Source organism: Tachypleus tridentatus, chromosome 4 (genome assembly GCF_004210375.1).
Source record: "Tachypleus tridentatus isolate NWPU-2018 chromosome 4, ASM421037v1, whole genome shotgun sequence".
NCBI classification, from domain to species: Eukaryota; Metazoa; Arthropoda; class Merostomata; order Xiphosura; family Limulidae; genus Tachypleus; species Tachypleus tridentatus.
The window spans coordinates 96,938,835-96,964,786 of record NC_134828.1 but is presented as its reverse complement, the minus strand read 5'-3'; the positions used below and the strand labels follow the sequence as shown (position 1 = coordinate 96,964,786).

Genomic DNA, 25,952 nt, shown 5'->3' with positions numbered 1-25,952 from the left:
GTGCCTTAACCACCTGGCCATGCTGAGCCGTATTCAGTATTATAAGTAACGTTTTAGATAACTGTTATTCTTTGTAACTAAGAGTATAAGATAGAAAGAGGATCGAACGTAACAAGAAATCACTGGTAGAACAGCTTCAGCTGCTATAACGTACATGTTTTGGTAAACAGGGGTAACAGTATGAGTACAGTTTTATAATATTGCGTTGCTTAAAAATTTTGTGTGAGTAAATGAATGAGAAAAATATTAGTTAAGTAAAATCAAACTGAGTTGAGCGAAAATGAAATGACAAACAGCGAATTTAAACTTGTAAATGATTGTCAGTACAACAAAATGTATATGTTATAGGAAGGAAACATATTCAATTAAACTGTGAGACGAGCGTGTAACAGGGGTCGGTGTGGAAGACTTTAGACCTGAAAGCACATCACGTGCCCCCGAGTGGTACAGCGGCACGTCTGTGGACTCACACTACAAGAGACCGGGTTTCGACAGAGCGCAGATAGCCCATGTGTTTAATTCCAAACAAACGGTACATTGAACTTCTACTCTTTGTAAAAGGTTATATATTTTAAAAATGACGGTAAACTTCCTACTGTTCGCATAGATAAAAGTAGAAGAGTTAGCGGCGGATACAGTTGACTAGTTGTGTTTTCTCCAGTTTATCAGCTCAAAACTAGGGAAAGCCAGAGCAGATTTACAAGAATATGCTGAAAACAAACGCTGTTTCTACTTTTATCTAACACTCTAAAAGAAAGAATCCCAAGTTCTCATATTGTCTTAGGCTAAAACTGATTCACTAAAAAATTGTTATATTATTGAGATAAAATTATGTCTTCTGTAGCAGCATCTCTGTCGAGTTACATTAAACATATAAAACATACGCTGTTTTCATTTTTACTGGATACTATATTTTTTATCATTCATATTAATACTTCAACTTCTTACAAGAAGAGACTTATTGCACTGAAGTATTTAATATATTTCAGGTTATGCCATACTGGAAAAGATAGATGTTATATGGTATTTCTGCCAAGTTACATTAAAGGTATAAAACATACACTGATTTAATTTCTACTCACAGGCCTCGAAAACTACATTTTTATCATTCATATCAAGACTTTTTCACATAGAAGGATTTATTGCACTAGTGCATTTATTATATCTCAGGTTATGCTATATTAAGTATAGATAGATAGATATTGTACTGAGTATTATAAAATTTCTGATCTACAATAATCCCCATTATATTAATCCAATACCCAACTGCAAAACAAATAGTAAACTTTCAGTCTTAACATTATAATTAGAAATTGCATTCAACATTCGAAAATTCATCATTACATAAAGTCTTAATGATAATGTGTCATATAATTAAGGACGTTAGTTACATAATTCTATTATTCAAATTGAAAAGTAGGCTGTGAAATATATTTAAAGGTTAAGTAGCTGTCGACGCTCTTGTTGGAACAATATAAAGAGCTTATTTAGGTGTCTGAGTGTTAAAATGTATCGCCGGAGCATTTTGTTTGTTTGTTTTGGAATTTCGCACAAAGCTACTCGAGAGCTATCTGTGTTAGCCGTCCCTAATTTAGCAGTGTAAGACTAGAGGGAAGGCAGCTAGTCATCACCACCTACCGCCAACTCTTGGGCTACTCTTTTACCAACGAATAGTGGGATTGACCGTCACATTATAACGCCCCCACGGCTGGGAGGGCGAGCATGTTTGGCGCTACGCGGATGCGAACCCGCGACCCTCAGATTACGAGTCGCACGCCTTAACGCGCTTGGCCATGCCGGGCCGGTAGGACGGTGACCTGTTTTGTTTGTTTGTTTGTTTTTCGAATAGCAAATCCACAAAGAGCTATCTGCTCAGCCCACCGAAGGGGAATCGAACCCCTGATTTTAGCGTTGTAAATCCGAAGACATACCGCTGTATTAGCGGAGAGCTCGCCGGAGCAATCAGTCCTGTTCGGGTATATGGTAAAACTAATTAAAAATCTAATTGTCTTCAAACTATTATACATAATTATATTAGTTGTTATACAATTCAAACACATGTTTTCTTAGTTTTGCGTTTTTTAAGTATAAATGTTATATAGAATGATATGACGTCGTTTACTAAACAATCTACGTACAAAAATCTTCTGGCTATTTTTATTTTCAAAACGTATAAAGTGTCTTGTAATTTTAGTTTGTTTTATAAGAAAATTTATCTTCGTCTGAATATTGTATTAAAAGTGGAATGAGAAACAAGTTCTATGGATAACATCGGAATGGGTATTGTACGAGTAATATACGTCTGAGAGAAGTGCATGCTTCTTCAGGAATTGATCGTCACAATTCCCTTTCCTAACTACGATTGTCTACCATTAACACTTCTATAGAATACGTCGCCAGGATTGGCAGAACTGATGGATTGATGCGGTAAAACGGCACATTGAAGAAAGTGCTCTAGAATTGAACATTTACAAAATTATATAAAATTTATCCTTAAAAAATACATCTACGTAAAAGTGCAATCGAGTTTAATTTACAGTGTTTAATTTTCAAGAAGAAATATCGTTTATGCAACTGCTTTTGTATAGAAAATAAACCGTTGAATGATAAATATGAATAACGACTCGTATATTAAATAAAACACGACAGATGTATGTTCCTTAACGGATTAGTCAGCAAGTAGTTCACTCATAATTTTGTTCTAATGGGTAATTATGATAAGGACAGAAGCACCCTTACATTTCCTTCATGAGATAAAAGTTTTCTAATAACTTACAGCTATGATGAAAAATAAATTAGCAAATTATTTGGATTTCAAAGGTATATGTAGCAGAAACTTTCGCAAAAAAGGTATGGACTCTGTCGATCAGGATGTTTGAGGACCGTCATTCTAATTTGCTAATTTACTGATTTTTTTCCAGTGTGTTTCCAGTGATTCCAGTCAATATAATATTTGTTAACGGATGGACATTGTTTTCTAAGATATTGGCCTTTATCGGTTAAGATGCACCTATATGTTTCACCTTGCTGGAACAATTATCTAACAAATTCAACGCTTCCATGATCTTGCAAAACATGTTCATTGTTTTAGAGTTTGATTTCTTTGTTACGTTACCTGGAGCGGAAATTAGTTGCACAATTTATTTATTGTTATCATTTCCTAGGTGTTTTTGGGAGTAAAAAATCCTTAGAAAAGGTATGTCTTGAGTTTGGCGACTCGCTTCTTTAGGCATTTCAATACTTAATAATATATTATGCTGATGGTCGCATTGGACTAGGATAAGTAAGAATTTTTGTAGCTGAAAGAGTTAACTGTCGCCAATATAGTATTGCCAGGAGTACTGTTCTCTTGGCGCCACAGATAAAATCTTTCAATAACGGTAACTCTTATGAAATATGACAGGGGAAGATACAGGGCCATGCAGGCTATCTGTACATAAAAGAAATATTCTTGCTGGAAATATGTCGAATCGCAGCAAAGTGGTTGGAGTCGTAAGATAAAGTACATTATGCAAGTAGGTGATGTTGTAATACACTAAAAGTTTCATTTTCATTCTTTCAGATAACATATAGACATTTTTCTGTTCACATTTCATAAAAATATTCCCTATCTTCAAGTTGACTGTGATTGTGACTAGAAAACAGTTGTTTGCATTATGTATAGTATCATGCCTACGACATTATGTTACAATAAGTTGTCCAACTGGAAACAATATGCATATTTTAAATCCTACTCTCAGATGAAACAGTTCCTTACATATACATGGTAATTTCTTTGATATTTGTGATGAATCCCACATCTCTGTTCCTCAAGTAAGATACCATTTCGTAAACCCCAAAATGATTCAAGTAAATCGATTTAGTCAAACTTAATAATTTGTACAACTCCCCTTAAACTCAATTTGTAAGTTCTGCTCAAGAAATTTACGAATGTTTGTTTCTTTATATTCTACGGTTACCAAAAGCCCTCAATCAAAATTTCAATTCGTTTTGCGAAAAGCTGTGGGATGAGATCAAATATCAAGCATTGAAAAACCAGGTAAATACAATTAAGAATTAAAATATAGTTGTAGTTACAATATGAACATTTCTTGCTGCATTTTGTAAGAAACGATTTATTCTTATTTCAAATATCTTAAATTAGTTACTTGAAATATCGTAAATCTACATACTTTGCAATGTATGCAATTTACTTTAGTATTCTCTATTTTTGCTGCAACTTAGGTTTTAACTAGAGATATCATCAACAAAATATCTTACTAAATCTTAGAGATGGAGGAAACAACATGATTGACGATTGTCACTTTGCAGAAGTCTAAGCTTAGTGAAGACGAGAAGACATTGCGAAATTGATTGAAGTTGGATACAAAGTTAAGTCAAAGACATATTAACATATTATCTGTCATGGAAGATTGACTAAGAAAGTATCGCACGTATGTGTATATCACAATATTACCAATTAAATGTTTTTAGATAACTTGCTAAATTGCTTATCAGTTCCAAGAGTTTGAAGCTGAGGCTTAGAATAAATATAAAGAGATATACAAAGATAAAAATAATGGAGTAAAATATAAACTTCAAAGGATGTTTAACATTATGTTCTTTTGTCGATTTTTTTCATCTAATCATTACATCGTAATAATTAAATTCAAAGTAGTTTAAAATATCATCTAATATTACTACACATGCCTTCAGTTCAAAGTTCACAGACTTACAATGCCAAATTTAAGGGTTCAAAGGAGAGAGAGCGGATATAGTTTTGTATAGCTTTGCCAAAACAAATTAACTATTTGTTTTTGGAATTTCGCACAAAGCTACTCGAGGGTTATCTGTGCTAGCTGTCCCTAATTTTGTAGTGTAAGACTAGAGGGAAGGCAGCTAGTCATCACCATCCACCGCCAACTCTTGGGCTAATCTTTTACCAACGAATAGTGGGATTGACCGTCACATTATAACGCCCCCACGGCTGGGAGGGCGAGCGTGTTTAGCGCGACGCGGGCGCGAACCCGCGACCCTCGGATTACCAGTCGCACGCACGCCTTAACGCGTTTGGCCATGCCGGGCCACAAATTAACCAACCAATCTATTACACATATGGTTGCTTTAATTATTTATTTCTGATACTTTATAGAATTATTACACTCTAACGTAATATTTTTATTCTATAAGCAACTAAGATGGAAAAAAAGAGGAAAATTATTGTTAATACGACATTTTGCCCTTATTATTGGCCATATCGAGACCATGAAAGAAACAGAATTATTAACAATTTGGGGATAAAAATTTGTTTAGGGAATTATGTTTATTTTATACAGAAAATAAAAAATTAACGTTCATAACCAAGAATATTAGCCGAAATAATCAACTATGGCGAGGCTGCTCAAGAGATGAATAATTTTATTCTAATCATTATAAATTTGGGTTTGCTTGTTATTAATATTGTAGCATTACACTACCCTAATTAAACCGGTATAAATAAGTTCTTACATTATTTGATTGATAGCTTATTATTATCTATAAATCTGTTCCGTGAAATTAATTTGCTGTGATAATTAGATTGATTTCTGACGGGCCCGGCATGGCCAAGCGCGTAAGGCGCGCGACTCGTAATCCGAGGGTCGCGGGTTTGCGCCCGCGTCGCGCTAAACATGCTCGCCCTCCCAGCCGTGGGGGGCGTTATAATGTGACGGTCAATCCCACTATTCGTTGGTAAAAGAGTAGCCCAAGAGTTGGCGGTGGGTGGTGATGACTAGCTGCCTTCCCTCTCGTCTTACACTACAAAATTAGGGACGGCTAGCACAGATAGCCCTTGAGTAGCTTTGTGCGAAATTCCAAAACAAACAAACAAATAAAGATTTCTGACGACATTCAAAAATTAAGTTCAGATTTAAACGTTCTGGTAAGCAATAAAGGGAATGAGTAACTGACGTTGGCAGCATCGCACTCGCAACCATCCAGTTATTAGTCTTAAACGGAAAGTTGCTGAGCCACAGTAGCTCCTTTTATTCTGAATGGACACGTTTAATCCATATTATGTATGAGTTAGAAATACAGGTATACAATCCTGTTGTTGTACTATATCAAATGATAACAAATTTTTTCAACACTACATATTTGTTATAAATTTCAAAGGTGTATTACACATTAGAAATCCGTAGCTGTTTTATCATTTATATAGAAAACAAGACTGACGTTTCAAACTGTAAACCATATGATGTGCAATATTGTATGACTAACATAATATTCTTTGAAGAAACCGTAATGTTCATTTTTTAGATCTAAATTTATTTCTTTCAAGAAGATATCTTATAGAGGTGAATTGTAAACAAATATTCACAAAACTCAAATTAACAGTTTGTGAGCATGTTTTTGTGAGAAGCCAATCTTTTAAGCTTCTAACTGAATCCACCTCTTGTCTCGTAATTCATAAATAAATTAAATAGTGCGGTGACTATTAACCGTACGATGCGAACTTTCTAAATTATTGTAAACTGCGTAACATAACATTAGTTTGAACCCGGATGAAACTTAACATGTACGAGTACGAAGTCATAAAGTGATATATACATATAGTTTAGTCGCCTTGGCTCCACTACAAATATTATGATTAATATTTATCTGTTAATAATAATCTCAATTAAAATCACCATATTCTAATTTACTCATAAATGCAAAGGTGTGTAACGTATTTACTGATATAGTACTTCCATAGATGTGAGTACTCTGAGGAGGAAATCACAGGTCAGCTGTTCTTTACTAAATACAGGGTGAGAGTCGAGCTAAATAAGCTTCTCCACACAAAACTGATGTGAGGTAGTGAAAAATCCCATTTGAGAAACAAATACTTTCCTGTTATTTCTAAAAAAGGGACTTAAAGCAATTTTGCAAATGATGATATTTGCTTGAAAGTTATTTTACGTTTTCCGAAATGTAACAACAGAAGACTTGCGTGTTCTAAGTTACACAATATAATTTTGTATTCTAGCTAGAAGCCAATAAGGTTAACATGTGATAGTATAAATGTAGCTTGCACATATTTAAAAAAGAGAAGATTGTGAAATTATTTGTTTTTGCGTAAATTGTGTTCATTTTGTATCATTTTTACAGAAAAACTTAATTTTTATCACTGAATTCGATTAAAATTAAACGATTTATATAAATAATAAACAAAAGGCTTCCAGTAAGCTCCCCCAGTGGCTCAGCGGAATGTTTGCGGATTCACAACGATAAAAAAAAACTTGGTTTCGTTACCCGTGGTGGGCAGAGCACAGATAGCCCATTGTGTAGCTTTGTGTTTAATTCAAAACAACAACAACGTCTAGTAAATGAATACATGGGAATACAAATAAAATTTACCTTCTTACATTGTCATTTGCTTCCCTATAATAGTGATTTACATCTGTGAAATGTGTAATGAAACCTAAAATATTTAGGTCGATAACTATAACAAAAAAAATATTAAAATAAACATTCTAATTCATGTTTCGAAGTTTTACTAAGTTACATTTTACCTTTGACATGCTGCAATACATACCTTATTTGTAGTTTATGCCAGGCCCGGCATGGCCAAGCGCGTTAAGGCGTGCGACTCGTAATATGAGGGTCGCGGGTTCGCATCCGCGTCGCGCCAAACATGCTCGCCCTCCCATCCGTGGGGGCGTTATAATGTGACGGTCAATCCCACTATTCGTTGGTAAAAGAGTAGCCCAAGAGTTGGCGGTGGATGGTGATGACTAGCTACCTTCCCTCTAGTGTTACACTGCTAAATTAGGGACGGCTATCAGAGATAGCCCTCGAGTAGCTTTGTGCGAAATTCCAAAACAAACAAACAGTTCATGCCATTTCTGTTATATTATTCGGAATTCTGAAATAAGTATTACAGGAATACATAGACTGTGCTCTTTTTTCTTTTCTTTACATGGTGAAGTTAAGCTCTGTTGTAATTCTTAATACTTGCACGTACATATAGAGGTGGTGGATAAAAGAAATGGACCCCTTGAGAATGTTGTCAATTTTTTGATAGCAAAAAAATGTATAACCATATGTTTCAGAATTCAGTCAACGAGATCTCTTCAAATATAATATCCAATTCTAATTTTAGCATTGACATTCGTATATAACTGAACTTTTGTAACTTTTCATGATTTTATTTACATTTTCTCATAAAGTGCTGTAGTTTCTTATATTTTTTATTCCAATTAGCTTTTAAAATGATCAGAAAAAAATTCTCTGCTGTTTTGGAGTCATTAAAAGTTGTCTTAGAAATAAGAGAATTGATGTTATGGAATGTTCAGGCGAATCATCTGATATCAATCCGACTGAAAATTTATTGGTTGATTTAAACCGATTAACGACAGATCACAAGTCAAACATGGTAGATGAACGTAACGTTTGAAGTACTTAAAGAAGGATGGCAATCAATTAATCAGGAATATCAGCATAATCTCATTGAAAAATGACACTTGGATATGAAGTATTACCGAAATATAAGAAAGTTCTAAATAAATATTGACTAGTAAAACTGGTTTATGTTATTTTGAGTTTCATTTTTATGTTCGATTATTGCAGAGATACTTATGTAGGCTAATTGAAATAAAAATATCTAAAAAGTACAACTGATGTATAACTCATTTTAATGATAAAATGTAACTTAAAGCATGAAAAGTTCAGGTATTTACGAAAGGAAATGTTAAAATTAGGATTCAGGATAATATTTTAATAAATCTTGTCAAGTGTTTTCCAAAAAAAAAATAGTTTTACATATTTTTCTGTTGTCATATATAAGATATAACAACTTAACAGTTTCAGGAAGGTACTTTTTTTGTCCACCCCTGTATATAAATATTAGATTTTATAAATAATCTTCTGTGTAAAACTTACTATATTACTGCAATAATTCACGAATGTCGTTATGAGATATGTGTTTTCGATGAGATATCTTATAGTAAGAGGAAACCAAATAATGGTTGATAGTGAATAAACAATTTTCTGAAATTGCGGAAAAGTGAGACTTAATTTTTTTTTTTCAAACAAGTCCATTTGAAGCAATAATATTTCTTTTGAAAAGGAAACTGAACACATGAAATAAAGGAAATAAATAAGAGTGTAGTAAAGGGAACAAAATAAATCGAAAGATACGAAAGTAGTGAAAATTTCACAGTAGGTGGCCACATGGGTTTCCAAAGGACGGTAATTCTGCACACTGGTCTAACGATGAAAGAAGAACTACTAAACAGGTTACAAATCAAATTTACGTTCCTGACATCCCAAAGGGAATTTATATACAACGTAAACGCGTTTGCGTTGTATACTATACATATATATAAATTGCTGAAAAACTAAACAATATAGTACTTCTATCTTTAGATAAACTATCTATATGAAGTTATAGTTGCAATTTTTAAACACTCATATTTTAAAATACATTTCGAACTTTATTTCAAATGTATTTAATTAGGACATATATATAATTATTATTATTATAAGTGTTGCTTAAGAAATACAAGATCTACAGTTTATAAATAATAGTTTGTTTTTTCGATCTACGAAAAGTATATTTTTTGATGTCCAGAAATGGAGGAAATCTTAAATTTTTGCGTAATTGGTAATCGAAAATTATTGTTACATAAAATTGATCTCGCCACTTTTACATCAGTCTTATCGTAAACCTTTCTTTTTAACTTTTTTGTAAGGGCTTCGGATGAATGGTTCCTTCATGTAAAGGAAATCATTGTCATTAAACAACAAGAACTGAAGCTAATTCATGAAGATTCTGCGATACCAGATAAATAATGAAGTTAAATCTATTTCTATTTGCGCACATTACATTTCTTGAGCTGTGATACTTCCATGTTTGCTTCAATAAAACGTGAATTAGTCGTAATGTTTATTGCAAACGTTGAAACTGTTTAACTGATTTAAATGGCGTTATTTAATACACACGATTTTTGTTATATGATGAAACGAGTGATTCTGGTACTATGTCATGCCTTCACTGTGCATACTAAAGTGTAATCTGTGATAAGAACTGCATGTTTATTCTTTTGCACATCACTATATATCAAATTCTTACTATGAAGATAAGTTCAGGTTTTATATAGATATATTTGTTAATAAATTTGGACATTTTATCTTGACAAAATATATTTAAAATTGCTAAATGTTTAAACTAATATCCATACTTTATATCATTTATTATTGTGAAATGCAACTGATGAAAAACTATAATGATACGTTTCAATACAGTATGTACTGAAATTGATTGACCTTTAGCAAACTGATTTTTTAAGAAAGATGTGTGCTTTTATGTATATACATATATTCAGTAGTTTTGTTTTCTATAATGTGTAACTTTTACGCAAAAGGTAAAAATTATAGTTTGAATTTTAAATGAAAACAAAGGAGTACCTTAGATTGTTTATACAAATAATTCAACGAGCAACCCACAACCACAAATATTTAACTACAGGATAAATTTTAAAAGATACTTTCAGTTTTAAAATGAAATAATATATATAAAGTAACAATTGATGTTTAAAAAGTGTAAGTAAATTACGATTATGTGTATTACTTTGTATCATCGCAAAAAGTAATCATATTAAAAGGAGAATAGGATGAGTTATTGAGAAAGCCATTGTAGATCTGTAATTTAAATTTTTAAGTGTTTGCCAATTATTCGTAACTTTAACTACGGAGCTTAAAAAGCATGAAGTTTAATAGAAAATTAAAACCATTGGAGGGCCATAATTTTTTGTTGTATGACTTGATAGAATGGAATATTTGTATTTGAGTATATTAATAAATGAATTTTTTTAATGCATAAATCTGAAATTCATTGTGTAGTTACTAATGGATGAGTGAGAAAATAAAATAGTCCGAGATGCCATATTTGGCACGCTTACATTAGATTACGGTGGTGTGTCATATGAATGTCTTGCTTTTTGCCTATGTGACATGCTTACCTTTGATTACAGTGGCGTGTTATATAAACATCTTGATTTTTGACAGCATGACGATTTCAGCTGTTCAGCTTGAACTGCGACAGTTTATTCAGTAATTTAATTGCTAGAATCAGTGAAAGAGAACGTAACTGACTAACATGGTTTCTTAACTTGTAGTCATATAAACCAATTATATTGACTTTCTTCTATTGTTAGTAAGCAAAAATATATTCAATGGATTGGTTATCTGTGCTCTGTTCAAAGTACCGAAGTCTGAAGTTTAGCTCCGAGAATTTCCTTTCAACAACACAAACAACGTTTACACTATAATATATTAAGAATTTTCGTATTTCCTAGTTTATATATTTATTCATTTGCAAAAAAATATTAAAATAATATATTTTTATAAGACCTTTTCTTTAAGAATAATTATTTTCTAATACTCAGTTTCATATATTCTTTGGAAGTATCAAAGGAAACTTTGTTATTCCATTATTCCAAAACATTCATAAACACACATATTGCTTCTCATAAGAGAGAAGCTTAGTACAGCCGTCAGAGTTTAGCTCTGGTGTTGTCATACGGTTTGGTTTGAATTTTATGCAAAGCTATACGAGGGCTATCTGCGCTAGCTGTTTCAAATTTAGCAGTGCAAGACTTGAGGGAAGACAGATAGTCATCGCCACTTACTGTTATATCTTTTACCAACGAATAGTAAGATTGACCTTCGCTTTATATCCCCTACACAAGGCTAAAGGACAAGCATGTTAGGTGAAAGCAGGAGTTGAACTTGCGACACTCGAATTGCGAGTCGAGCGCCCTAATCACCTGGCTATGCCTGGCCACGTTATCAAACAGCATGAGATTAGTGAGGCTTCGCTGTGTCCTATATGTTAGTTCTGATGGCTTAATGTATACAAACAAAACGTTGCATGAAAATGACATATAATAATGTTTTATTTTAATGTCAAGTAACTACCACTTTGTAGGGAATTAATGAATAACGTTTAATTTTCAACATGTCTTAAATTCACATAAATACGTAAACTATATTAGTATAACTTTTAACTCTGAGTTCATTCTTACTTTAATTATTATATGAAAATTAGCTATTAAATTAAAATTTTCAATTTTTATGCAGAAATTGGTCAAAATATTTCATTGAAATTATTAGATAATTCAATAGTATATTTAGTCTAGTTAAGTGTTTATTTATACAAGCAGGGACACACAAAACATTTGTCGTCAAGTTAGTATATTTATTGCAATAATACGTCTTTAAATACATGATTTATAGAACAATAACTAAATAATTTTAATCGCAGTCATTGATATTTGTAAGTACACTTGTTTAGGTCTAACATGAGTTAAGCCTTTATTAAACACAGCCGATATATGTATATATAAATTAGCATCGTAACTCGTAAAAGTTTCTTTTTTGTTTTAGTTTAGTTAAGGCTAAACTTTATCACATTTATTACTATCAACAAACAAACGTACGAGTATACTGTATGACCTAATATTACACCTTTTAAAAACTTTTAATATGTTGTTGTACAAAATGTCTATTAAAGCATATATCCATTTTTTTTTATATCTGTTGAAACATGAGAACAACAGAAGAAACTCTAAAATCCAATCACACAACCCTCAAGAAAAGTCTCCATTACTAACAACAGAGGAAACCAACAAAAGATTCCATTACTAACAACAGAAGAAACCAACAAAAGACTACATTACTACCAACAGGGGAACCCCACAAAATAATCCTTTACTACCAACAAAAGAAAAGAGGCTACATTACTACCAACAGGAGAAGCCAATATAATGCTCCATTAGTACCAACATACAAGCATAACAAACCAAGTGCAAACACTAACAACGAAGATAACAGAAAAATAGCAACAGAAATTAGAAATGTAATCACCGTCTGTCTTCAAGAATATAATAAACCAGATAACAACATGGACATTATAATTCTGATATATTGTCAAGAATCATCTTCAACATTTAATACCACATGTAATACACAAACTACTAACTGGCATTATACCACAATGAACACTCTCACTGTATTACATATAAATATTCAAGATGGCCTTGTTTCCAAGCGACATGAGATCGAACATATCGTTAGAAACACATATCATATGTGTCAGGATGTCAAGTAGAAAGAACAGATAGACCAAACAAGGAATCCTCAAAACAAGGTTTACTACTTCTATACAAGAAGCAATTATCAATAAAACAATAAACCTGTTGTCAGAAAATGGAAATACTACAACAGTTGTACTTCTAAGCAACAGCCAAGCAGTCAAAATAACAGGTATATATTTGCTTATGACAAAACAAATGAAACGTCACTATACTAAACAATATCATCTTCTACAATGATAAATATATCATTGTAAGTGATTTCAATAGAAAAAAAATTCGGTTGCAGATCCACATATACCTACATACTAAGCGACACGACACCAACATATGCCATCACTCCAGTGATATAATAGACCAATATATGTGTTTAGCAACATTAACAAACAACTTTCTGTTATTTAAAGTATAAGATTCAGACAGCGACCATTTGATCGTTCACCAGGAAAAAATCAAACATTGATGGAGTTTTCCCAACATGAGCCCATCACAACAACCACTAATAGTCTGGATATAGAAGGTACTATTCAATAATTTCAGAAAGCCTCGTAAAAAACACAAAAACAGACAGACGCATACCAAGGGTATCAGTAAACAATAACTAAGCCAACTGGCAACCAGTGACATAATCAACAAAGTAAAGGAAAGAAGAAGATAAAAAAAATGTTCGATAAGGTATGGCACAACGGCCTCAGATACGAACTTTCCAAACTGGAAATCCCTATAGAATTTATTGGCTAAGTTTCAAACTTCCTGGAAGATAGGGACATCAGAATAAATGTTGAGTGGTACACTCCGTAAGCGGGTGACTGTCAAAGAGGAGTACTTATCTTTATCCTGTTTATCACGTATGCCCGTCACATGCCTTTCAGAGATCCAACCGCACATTTTGCAGACACTTTCAAATTGGAAAAGCGCCCCAAATCCAACCACAACAGCAACATATAATATATAAACACTACTATACGAAATACAATTGAACTGCAATGAGTGAAGAATTAAAACTAATATGCATAAAACACAAAGCACATTATTTACAATATCGTACAAAACAGTCACATTAATAACACAGTTATATCTAGTAACATCAGTAAAATGCTTAGGGATTAAATTGGGTTCAAAATGTAACTGTATATCAGACACCAAGAGTAAAAAAACAAACAAACGGAATTTAGAAAGAAAACGAGTTAGCTTAGAGTCTGACTGCTAACAAGCAAGGAGCTTCCAGTAAACATATCAAAAATTTACAGAACATTTACTAATTAATAAGGTAGCATCTAACTGCCACGCCCTCTACACTCCGTATTCGTTTACACTCTCGTCCCTAAGACATGTGCCCGGCAATGGTCAACTGCAAACTCTCTTTGTGAACCTGAAGAAGACATAAGAGGTAGAAACATTGTTCTGTACGTTATTTTAATTGGAGTTTTAATATCTTACCAGCCGTGTTGAGAATGCATTTTTGCTTCAAGTGGGTTTCTCGTCATCGCAAAATACTGGTCACATATAGCTGATTTACATTATAAAATTGTATATATAACATAAATTATTAGACTCAAATGTTGTGTTCTTCATTTATTAAATTTAAAATTGGTATTAAAGGGTCATTACCTGCTCATAACCAGCCATTGATGGTGCGTGAATGGTAGGTCAGCTTTAGATATTGCTGGTTTAAGTGTTCAAACATTACATCTTATCATCTACCACTTGGAAGGTAAATGAATAATCAGAATGAATTCTAGGTAAATTTCAGCCTTTTCTTCTTATCTTATAACTTTCAGCTGTTTCTGAAGGTCACATGGGTTGCTTTAATGTTTTATTATGTTTATACAACACTATTTTAATGTATTTATGAGTGATTATAATATTCCTTTCTTATAATATATTCATAGCTTTATAATTAAACACACACAGAAACATAAATTTAGTAAATACTTAAAGTATCTAGTGGGCGAATATCTAACGTATCAGGATAATATAAGGTAAATTGAATATTTAATTTTCTTTGACGTAGGAAACTGAACATATTTTAGTGTAAGAGTACATTGTTTTTTTGCTATATTGTAGATTATTCCTTTCAACAAGATAAAGTAAAATGAGATTATCTTCTCAACTTTAAGCTTTAAATGAAAATTTTAAAGCATAACTAAATTTTTGGTTGTGATCTGGGTTATACATACTATATGTTTATTTTTTAATTCTTGAAAACTCCTAAGGGTCGATATTAAAAATATAACGTTAAAATAATAGGGCTAACATAGTATAATTTTACAACTATAATTGACCATAATTATGATTCACTAGCTTGTGAAAGGCGTTCATACCTTAATAATTAATAAGAAAATATCACAGATATTTATTAATTATATTTTTCCATCTAGATGGAAATAGGACCTACAAAGGCATTTTTGTAAACAAATGTTTTGATAATATTTTAATATGGTGATTTAGTTAACAAGACGCGTAGCATGGCAAAGTTTCTGATATTCGTTGATTTACTGGGCGCTAGATAAAAATATATAAAAAGTTTGTTTTATTGATATTGAAATCAATACATACTGGTCTGTGTAGCTGGACTTTGAAATATTTCCCTTAGTTGCTTGAGGCTATTTGGAAACTAAGAAAAATCTTCAAGTATGTGATTTGTTGTTTTGAAAGGTTGTGTGTATTGTAGATTTTTTTACTATTAATATAATTATACTTGCATAACCCATAAATATTCATATTGAAACTAAATTAAATTTTCACTTAAAAATGTTTTCAACTTCTCAGTGAAACTTGTTAAACAAATATTGTATTTAAATTTATCAAAACTTAAATAAAATCGAAACGTTATTTTTATCTTACGTTTAATAGATCTCATTTTCTCCTAATCCTCACATTAAATGACTGAGTATTTGACATTAGAACATAGTTTATTATTATGTATTTAACATGACTAGTTAATGATATCGTAAAAGAAAACTTGGTGCCATTTTTATTGCAACTGTAACAAACTGCAACATGAGTATATAAAGGAGGCCGGGTATGTTTTGTTGTTTTGTTCAAATTACCCACTTTGGCATTAGACTTTTACATTTTGTGATTTCATATATTTAAGATATTTTTATATTCCCTTTTTGTACGACTGATAAATATATATTTAAATTACTAAAGCGTATTATATTTAAATTAATTTACAAAATTATTATCATTTATATCTATTTATTATCATGATAAAGAGAAACAAATTAAATCATTAAAAGAAAGAGATACTTCCAAAGTCTCAAATAATAAACTTCTCAATTTACACTCAATCATTTGCCAAAGAGGTGTTAAAAATGTTTACACGTGATATATATAAAACTCATTATAGGCAATATGGTTATAAACTAAAACAAACAAGATGAAATAATAAGTAACTTAATCTCATTTTAAAAACGCATGTGATATAATTTATCTTGAAATATTCATTCCCTCTTTCAATAAACATTGTCTAGGATGAAATGATAATAATGAAATTACTCGTATTTTCCAAAAATAATTCATGATAAACATCCAAATTGCGGGAAAAAAATATTTTTTAAAATTGATCTTGACATCAAATAGTTTGATTGTAGATTATTAATTTATTAATATTTTATAAAGGTGTTAGTATTTGTTTGAGAAGTAATTATTTCAAAATACTTTTCAACGATGAAAATACTTGTTCACGAAAATAAAGACATTGGATAGTATATTGTAAAGAGTTTGATTCAAATTTTACATTTATCAATTAACTAAAAATTGGGCATTACTTGTTATAAAATATCATTAGATTTATTGCATGAAAGTACAAAAACTCATTGCAACGGAATATTTCAATGTTTACAATAAAAAATTCCAACTTATTATTTGAAACTCGATTATCCTAAGTTTATTTTGTTTTTGAGAATTATATCTACATGCAACTGCTTATTTGGGTTAATTATACTCAGAAAAATTAAATAGAATTTCATGAATACAACTGACTTTGCACATATACTGTGAATAGTTGCTTATATGCAAATTAATTAATCAAACAAACGATTAAAGTTTCTAAATGTCTGTTTTTGAAAGTACTAGAGTTCTCAAGGTTCCTTAAATTGGTTTTGTACAGATTTATCTGCAATGTCTGTTTTACTTTTTTAATTGCTTTAACTTTTAGTACCAAACTATAATTCCTTTAACATTGGAGTTGGAAAAGAAAATCTTCTAACACAAATTATTTCGTGTTGTTAGATAAAAAGGAAAATATGAAATATTTTAACTTATATTCACGATAGTACTTTATTTTTAAAATGTCCCATGTAAATCAAGCCATAGCACAAACACATTTATTCAAGCAATTCAAATAACTGATGTTTTAGAATAAACTGCACGCTAATCTAGATAGTCAATGAGGCAGGAATGTTTTTCATTTCCGTTTATATTGGGTTACACAGAACCTCTTAAGGCTTCCTTCGCTTCTAAAATATTTTTGATCCAGAACGTTATTCAGGTCTAAGTTCATATGCTATGGCTTTAATGACAAAAGACGCAAAGTCGTTTAGACTCAGTACATCATTTTTAAAATAATGTTCAGTAAATTTCTTATATAAATATATCATTATAAACTACCTTGATTTGATTTTACTAAAAGCGAAAAATTGTTATTACCGAAACTTACAGATTGCTTGAAACGTTTTCTTTATGTTTAATGTTTCATTTTTCGTTAACTTAATTCTTCTACTGTATCATCGCTACATTTTATAGCAGGTCGTCAGCTGCTAACTTGATCTTTATTATCTATAGAACGGTATGTTTAAACATTATATGCTTAAGATTACACTGAATAGAAAATTTGATAAGCAACATTATTTTATTTTCAATACATAGTGGACTAATTCCGTGAACCAGACTTCAAAAAGTGTATTACAGTGACAATAAGCTATAGTAATTGTATCTTATTAATTAAATATTAAAATTACAAAATAAGATAAAGCATTTTAATATAAGAAATTCATATAGCATGATAATCATTTTTGTTATAAAATGTTATATAGAACTTTAGTTAAAAATGAAAATAGTTAATAATTTACAACACAAAAAACATAATAAATATTATTTTATTTCCCCTTTCGTTTTGTTTATGAGTTAGCTAAATTATTTTCAAAGTTACTTTGACAATTTCTGAAACCCAGTTCATATTTTAAAAGCGATTTATGGCTCCGTTTCATCGTAATTGCTACATTACATAATTAGTGTTCTTTTTTAAAGAATACTAAGTTATGGCCTTGACCACAATATTTTTATAAGCTGTATTTTGAAATTAGACGTATGTTATTGTTTTGCCAAAAGGAGGTTTGAAATCGCTTAATGAAAACTGGCTCAACTTATAGAACTTTCTACAAAGTTTCATAAAAGTTTAAGCAGTATAAAATGAGAGCTAGGCTCAAACGCATGATTATTCGTTTTTGAGTCTATTAATTAGGTAATTAACGAATAATCATCAAACAGTTTCTCTGTTGTTTCTAGTTTTTTAGTTCAGTGTCGTAAGTATTGAGTTTGTGTTTACAACAAGATACAAGAGATAACAAGTGTGTAAATAAGTGTAAGTAGAATTTCTGTTCAGATGATATTAATTTGAAACGTTAGACCTATCCTTAATTAAGTAGACTGTGAAATTTGAGGTACTTAAATTTGGAAGAAATATAAGTCTTTCTTTTATCATTAAATGGAATGACCTCTGAATTGTTCTTTTTTTTTAAATGAAATTATTTGAATGAATGAACCAGCTCAACAATACACAAAAGTTCATTTAAGTAAAACAATTATTTGTTATTAATTTATATTTGGTGTTTTGTATATTTGTATAATGTGTCAGAATTTTTTCCAGATATGGTATTTCAAAGATATATCTCATCATGATTATTATTGTTGCCTCATATCATTTGTTGCTTAGTTAAGTCAAGCTAATATCCATTTTACCCTATAATCAATTATTTGATTTCATTCGAATTTATAGTCAGAAATTGTTTTTCGTGAACTAAAAGTAGGAATGTATATAATCCTTTCTATCGTATTATCTAAACATTAAGAAGGTTATTATAACATTTATTACTAAATCAATGTTTCATTGGAAATTTATGTGTATCAGTTTGTTTCGAAAATTATTTCAGTCAATTTTAATCTGTTTACTCAAACAGTGATTATCACCATCTGAAGTTTTATTTGTTTTCACAGAGTTTGAAGAGCCAAATCATGACAACGAACGTTTGGGTAGAGCAGGTAATTTACACTTTCAGCAAAATGTCTATAAATTTAGTAGAAATGAAAGTGAGTAAATTTATTTATTTTGAATATGCGTTCAGATAGCTACATATTTACTGTGTACTACAATAACTTAAACATTGTTCAGTATTCGAGAAAAAAATTAAATATCGCACTTGTACTAATAAAGAAATATTAAGAAAGGATTCTGCATTTGCTTTGTTATTGTTCTATTCTAGTAACTTTTGGTTCAGCATATCATTATCCCATTCTGTAGCTTTCGGTTAACAACGAAACAAAAAGTAAAATGACGTTATTTTCGTGCTAAATAAAGGTGAGTTACAAGCGGATGTGGAATATGTTAATTTTTTATATATTTTATTAACAAATCGTATTTTTTTCGTGTACTTAAATCTTTTAAGCAATTTCGTTTAGTACTGAGTAGATAAGATGTAACTTACAAAATATGCCTAAGCTTCTTTTGAATTAGTTAAAAACGTGTGCTCATAATGGAGTTAATTTAACGGAACATATTATTTGGATTGGGGAACATAAGGAATTTAAGTAGTTTCTGGCTTTACTAAACTCTGAAAACGAAAATTCTATTCATTCTTTACTTAAATAGAAATGATAACGTTTTGTTATGGAGAAAATCTACATTTTTCTTTAGTGAAAAAATAACAAATTGCGGTCTTGAGATCAACCATTTAATATTAACATAGCTTTTTCTTTTATTTAATATTTATATATTTATTAAGACCTCTTTTTTGTTCAAATTTAAAAGCTCAGATATCAAAAATGATTTTTGGTTTTGTTTCATTACAATTGATCTCTCTTAGTAAACAGCTTGAGCCAATGGTTAGCAGGACGGGTTATGCATTCCTTCTGCTTTCTGACCTAGCTGCTTAATCTATGTACGCATAACGTATGGCATCAGGTTGCAAACGTGAAAGCAATACCTTCTTCAGCGGTAAATAAAAGTGTATTTAAAAACTATGGAGGCTCTCCAGCGGTAAAATTTATGGAGTTAAAACGCTAAAATACAGAGCTCAATTCTCAACGGTAGACACAGCGCAAATAATCTATTGTGTAGCTATATGTTAAAACGAGCATTTAATCATAGATGTCTCAGAAATTATGTGATTGTGATGAAATGAACTGAATATATTTTTTTCTATTTTGCGCATACTAACCCTAATTTAATTCTTAAATAACAACACATTTTTCAGTGTAGACACAAAGCTCAAAATGGTTAATATAATTGTTTTAGTCATATCTTAAAAATTAACTAATTGAACGTGATGATTTGGGGTTACTGTTTCTTTAATCTTGTTTTAATATATTGTTTATTATTAATAATTATTATTATATATTTATTCTAAAACATTCTGCGTTTACAAAATAGTGAGGAACACCAGCAATAATATGTAGTTAATAAAAGTTAAAATATTCAGAATGAAAGAAAAAAAACGGAAAATGTGTTGTGTGACCGTGAAAGTTCTAAATTAAGAAATTCAAGTTCGATAATGATTAGTAGCTAATTATCTACTATGAATGTTCTATGAACGTGCTTGGTGAACTCCTCCTGTAGGAGTGGAAAAGCTATATTTTAATGCTTATGTTTGTTTGTTTGGAAATTTCACACAAAGCTACTCGAGGGCTATCTGTGCTAGCCGTCCCTAATTTAGCAGTGTAAGACTAGAGGGAAGGCAGCTAGTCATCACCACCCACCGCCAACTCTTGAGCTACTCTTTTACCAACGAATAGTGGGATTGACCGTCACATTATACACCCCCACGGCTGGGAGGGCGAGCATGTTTAACGCGACGTGGGTGCGAACCTGCGACCCTCGGATTACGAGTCGCACGCCTTACGCGCTAGGCCATGCCGGGCCTTAATGCTTATGACTTTCACAACAATCTACATTTAAAGTTCATTGATATTCACCTAGACATTCGGTTTACATTGAATGAAACTTCATATCCTTGTTTCCTTCTAAAACGCTAGTAATTCTGATTCATTTCTGGTATTTTTATATAGGAATGGAAAGATTACAAGTTACGGTGGGACCCGGAAGAATACGGAGGAGTGTCTAAACTACATGTTCCAGCTGAACAAATATGGCTACCGGATATAGTTTTATACAACAAGTTAATTCACTCCACTATTATCCTTGAACCCTCATATTGACGTGATGTTCAATAACTTTAAATAAAAGCTACTGGACGTATATTAAAATACTTCAATGATGTTCACGTGTAAAAGCTAAACGGATTTCTAGTTGAACTTAAAAAAAACACAAAACTATTTATAAGAAAACGTGACCTGTATGTATAAAAAATTGTCTCATGTTTGGTGTTCTTTAAAGAAAAATGCATTATTATTGTCCTTAATTATTTCTTACATTTTTAAATTTATAGTGCCGACGGTAACTATGAAGTGACAATTATGACCAAAGCTATCCTTCATTCCAACGGTTTGGTCATATGGCGACCACCGGCAATTTACAAGAGCTCGTGCGAGATGAATGTTCAATATTTTCCATTTGATGAACAAACTTGCACCATGAAATTTGGCTCCTGGACATATGATGGCTATACTGTGAGTTGTAATCGATATATGGACGATATACAACTAACATTAATGAAATATGTAGTTATGTGAAGGTTTTTAAGGACTATAAAGAAAAGGTATAAATCTAGATTTTGTTGAAGTATCGGGAAAATATTTATTACCCATTTCAAAAACTGTCGAGAAATTTAACTTTTTTTATCCTGAAAATATTTAAGACTTATTGACCATGTTTCGTAGCGATAGGGAAATTCTCTTGTGAAAAGATTATTTTCAGCTTTATTAGGTGTGTTTTACTTATATCATCCTTAATAATTTTACATGAAAAACTCTTAATATGCAAGTTCTCAAGAGTCATTAAGATGGTTAGTTGTTTAACATGTACAAAGGATATCCAAAAATGAATATACCAAAAGTAAAGTTAAATATCTTTATTATTATTTGAGATAAAAACAAAAATTGAATATAAACAAGCAGTAGGCTTGCGAGTCTTGTTTTTGTTTCCTTGAAGAAAGAATTGTAAGTGGAATTTCGTATCTACACATGCTACGAACGTTCTTTATTCCACAGCTCAGAGAAACTCATGGCCTGTTACGAAGAGATACCTTCCAAATCGATAAAGCACCACCTAACTTTGCTCGAATTGTTAAAGTGTTTTTAAATCAAACTTTTCCAGAGCGTTGAGTTGGTAAAGGAGGACTTATCAAATGACCTATTAATTCACCCGATTTGACCATTTTAGATTTTCTTCTCTGGACTTTTTATAAATAAAAGTCCACCATAAAAAATCAAAAGACCTTGAAGAACTGAAACATTGGACTCGTGATGCCATCTCATCCGTTCTTATTGCTGTGTTGGATATTGTTTACACAGAATTTGAACGCAAAATTGATAAATTATAGAGCATGATAAAAGACAGTTAAAGGTCCGTTAATTATTACAACTAAAACCTAACAAGCCTACAGCTTGTTTTCACATTAAATATTTGCTGTTATCTCAAATAACAATAGTCATTTAACTTCATAATTGATATATTCAAGTTCGAACATTTTGTATAGTAAACACAGATTATTGTTTCTTCTCTAATGTAAGTAAAGTCTATAAATTAAAAACAAAATCTGTTTATGCATCAAGCATTGAAATTGTGCTCTGATAAAAAATATGTTATTTTAAAGGAAATGAATGTATCATGTTATTATAAAATATGACTGATGAGGAAATAAGGTATTTCTACTTAAGAACTAATAAAGAAATAAAATTGGTTTATCTTCGTGATTTATTTTGAGACATAATTTTATCAGTTTGTTTTAAAATTAGTATAACAGTAATCTAATTTTAAACTATTTAAAATTATCTTCGAATATAGAAATAACATATTAATTCTCGTAAATAGGTGTATTCTTAGTAGTCTTTGCTTACTAGCCATTAAATCTCTCCCTTAAAAAAAGAATACAAATAAACGGTAAAAAAAGTAGATTCAGTTGTTTCTTATAACAGTTTCAACTGATTAGACACGTAACATAATTGTTATCATCCAAGGCTTAAAACTATATATATATATATATATATATATATTTAAGAAAAATTAAAAAAAAAATTAAAAATATCACAAACAACTAAATCCATAAAAGATATTGTCCAAAGTTCAATAGAAAAATTGAGCTAAAATGTGTATCGTCATGATTAAAAGGTTAAAACAGGTCGAAATAAGACGATTTATTATTAATAGCATTAAAACAGCACCATTGTCAGTATTATAAACACGGTTATAAGACTATCAATCTACTTCTATAACCCTAAGCAAGTGACCGTTTATGTTAAATTTCGTCAATCATTATATTATGATATAGCTCAATTAAAAAACAACAGATGCTGTATTATGTTTCATATTACAGAATATAAATTTTTTTACTTAAAATTTGCTTTTCGTAGCATTTTGCCCCTCATGGCCAATTGATTGAGGCATTCGACTCGTAATCCAAGGGTCGCGAGTTCGAATCCCCGTCACGCCAAACATGCTCGCCATTTCAACCGTGGGAGTGTCATAATGTGACGATCAATCCAACTATTCGTTGATAAAAGAGTAGCCCAAGAGTTGGCGTCGGATGGTTATGTCTTTCTGCCTTCCCTCTAGTCTTACACTCCTAAGTATAGCCCTCGAAATTAATTGCGCAAAATTGAAAACAAAAAACAACAACAAAATTGTAGCATTTTTAACTTTCATTTCTCAATTTGCAATAATGTAGGTGGACCACAAACATAAGCACCAGTCGGACGACGATGAAAAATCAGATATTGTAATCGGAATTGACCTGAGTGATTTCTATCTAAAATTATGTTTTTCGTAGCATTTTTTGACTTTAATTTATAATTTTGATAATAATTTAGGTGGACCTCAAACATAAGCACCAGTCGGACGACGCTGAAAAATCAGATATTGTAATCGGAATTGACCTGAGTGATTTCTATCTAAAATTATGTTTTTCGTAGCATTTTTTGACTTTAATTTATAATTTTGATAATAATTTAGGTGGACCTCAAACATAAGCACCAGTCGGACGACGCTGAAGAATCAGATATTGTAATCGGAATTGACCTGAGTGATTTCTATCTGAAATTATGTTTTCGTAGCATTTTTTAACTTTAATTTATAATTTTGGTAATAATTTAGGTGGACCTCAAACATAAGCACCAGTCGAACGACGCTGAAGAATCAGATATTGTAATCGGAATTGACCTGAGTGATTTCTATCTAAAATTATGTTCTTCGTAGCATTTTTAACTTTAATTTATAATTTTGGTAATAATTTAGGTGGACTTCAAACATAAGCACCAGTCGGACTACGCTGAAGAATCAGATATTGTAATCGGAATTGACCTGAGTGATTTCTATCTGAAATTATGTTTTCGTAGCATTTTTAACTTTAATTTATAATTTTGGTAATAATTTAGGTGGACCTCAAACATAAGCACCAGTCGGACGACGCTGAAGAATCAGATATTGTAATCGGAATTGACCTGAGTGATTTCTATCTAAAATTATGTTTTTCGTAGCATTTTTTGACTTTAATTTATAATTTTGATAATAATTTAGGTGGACCTCAAACATAAGCACCAGTCGGACGACGCTGAAGAATCAGATATTGTAATCGGAATTGACCTGAGTGATTTCTATCTAAAATTATGTTTTCGTAGCATTTTTGACTTTAATTTATAATTTTGATAATAATTTAGGTGGACCTCAAACATAAGCACCAGTCGGACGACGCTGAAGAATCAGATATTGTAATCGGAATTGACCTGAGTGATTTCTATCTAAAATTATGTTTTCGTAGCATTTTTTGACTTTAATTTATAATTTTCATAATAATTTAGGTGGACCTCAAACATAAGCACCAGTCGGACGACGCTGAAGAATCAGATATTGTAATCGGAATTGACCTGAGTGATTTCTATCTGAAATTATGTTTTCGTAGCATTTTTAACTTTAATTTATAATTTTGGTAATAATTTAGGTGGACCTCAAACATAAGCACCAGTCGGACGACGCTGAAGAATCAGATATTGTAATCGGAATTGACCTGAGTGATTTCTATCTAAAATTATGTTTTCGTAGCATTTTTAACTTTAATTTATAATTTTGGTAATAATTTAGGTGGACCTCAAACATAAGCACCAGTCGGACGACGCTGAAGAATCAGATATTGTAATCGGAATTGACCTGAGTGATTTCTATTTAAAATTATGTTTTCGTAGCATTTTAACTTTAATTTATAATTTTGATAATAATTTAGGTGGACCTCAAACATAAGCACCAGTCGGACGACGCTGAAGAATCAGATATTGTAATCGGAATTGACCTGAGTGATTTCTATCTAAAATTATGTTTTCGTAGCATTTTTAACTTTAATTTATAATTTTGGTAATAATTTGGGTGGACCTCAAACATAAGCACCAGTCGGACGACGCTGAAGAATCAGATATTGTAATCGGAATTGACCTGAGTGATTTCTATTTAAAATTATGTTTTCGTAGCAT

The 25,952-nt window shown here is 31.1% G+C and overlaps 1 protein-coding gene across 1 annotated transcript in view; it reads left to right on the top strand.

Annotated features, from left to right (window-relative positions):
* The window catches only part of LOC143249730 (acetylcholine receptor subunit alpha-like 1), a 56,286-nt gene that overhangs the window by 16,181 nt on the left and 14,153 nt on the right, over nucleotides 1-25,952 (top strand). Inside the window, exons 2-4 of the mRNA XM_076500048.1 lie at nucleotides 19,317-19,361; nucleotides 21,384-21,493; nucleotides 21,764-21,944. Coding sequence (XP_076356163.1) covers nucleotides 19,317-19,361; nucleotides 21,384-21,493; nucleotides 21,764-21,944 — 336 coding nt within the window. The remainder of the gene's footprint in view (nucleotides 1-19,316; nucleotides 19,362-21,383; nucleotides 21,494-21,763; nucleotides 21,945-25,952) is intronic.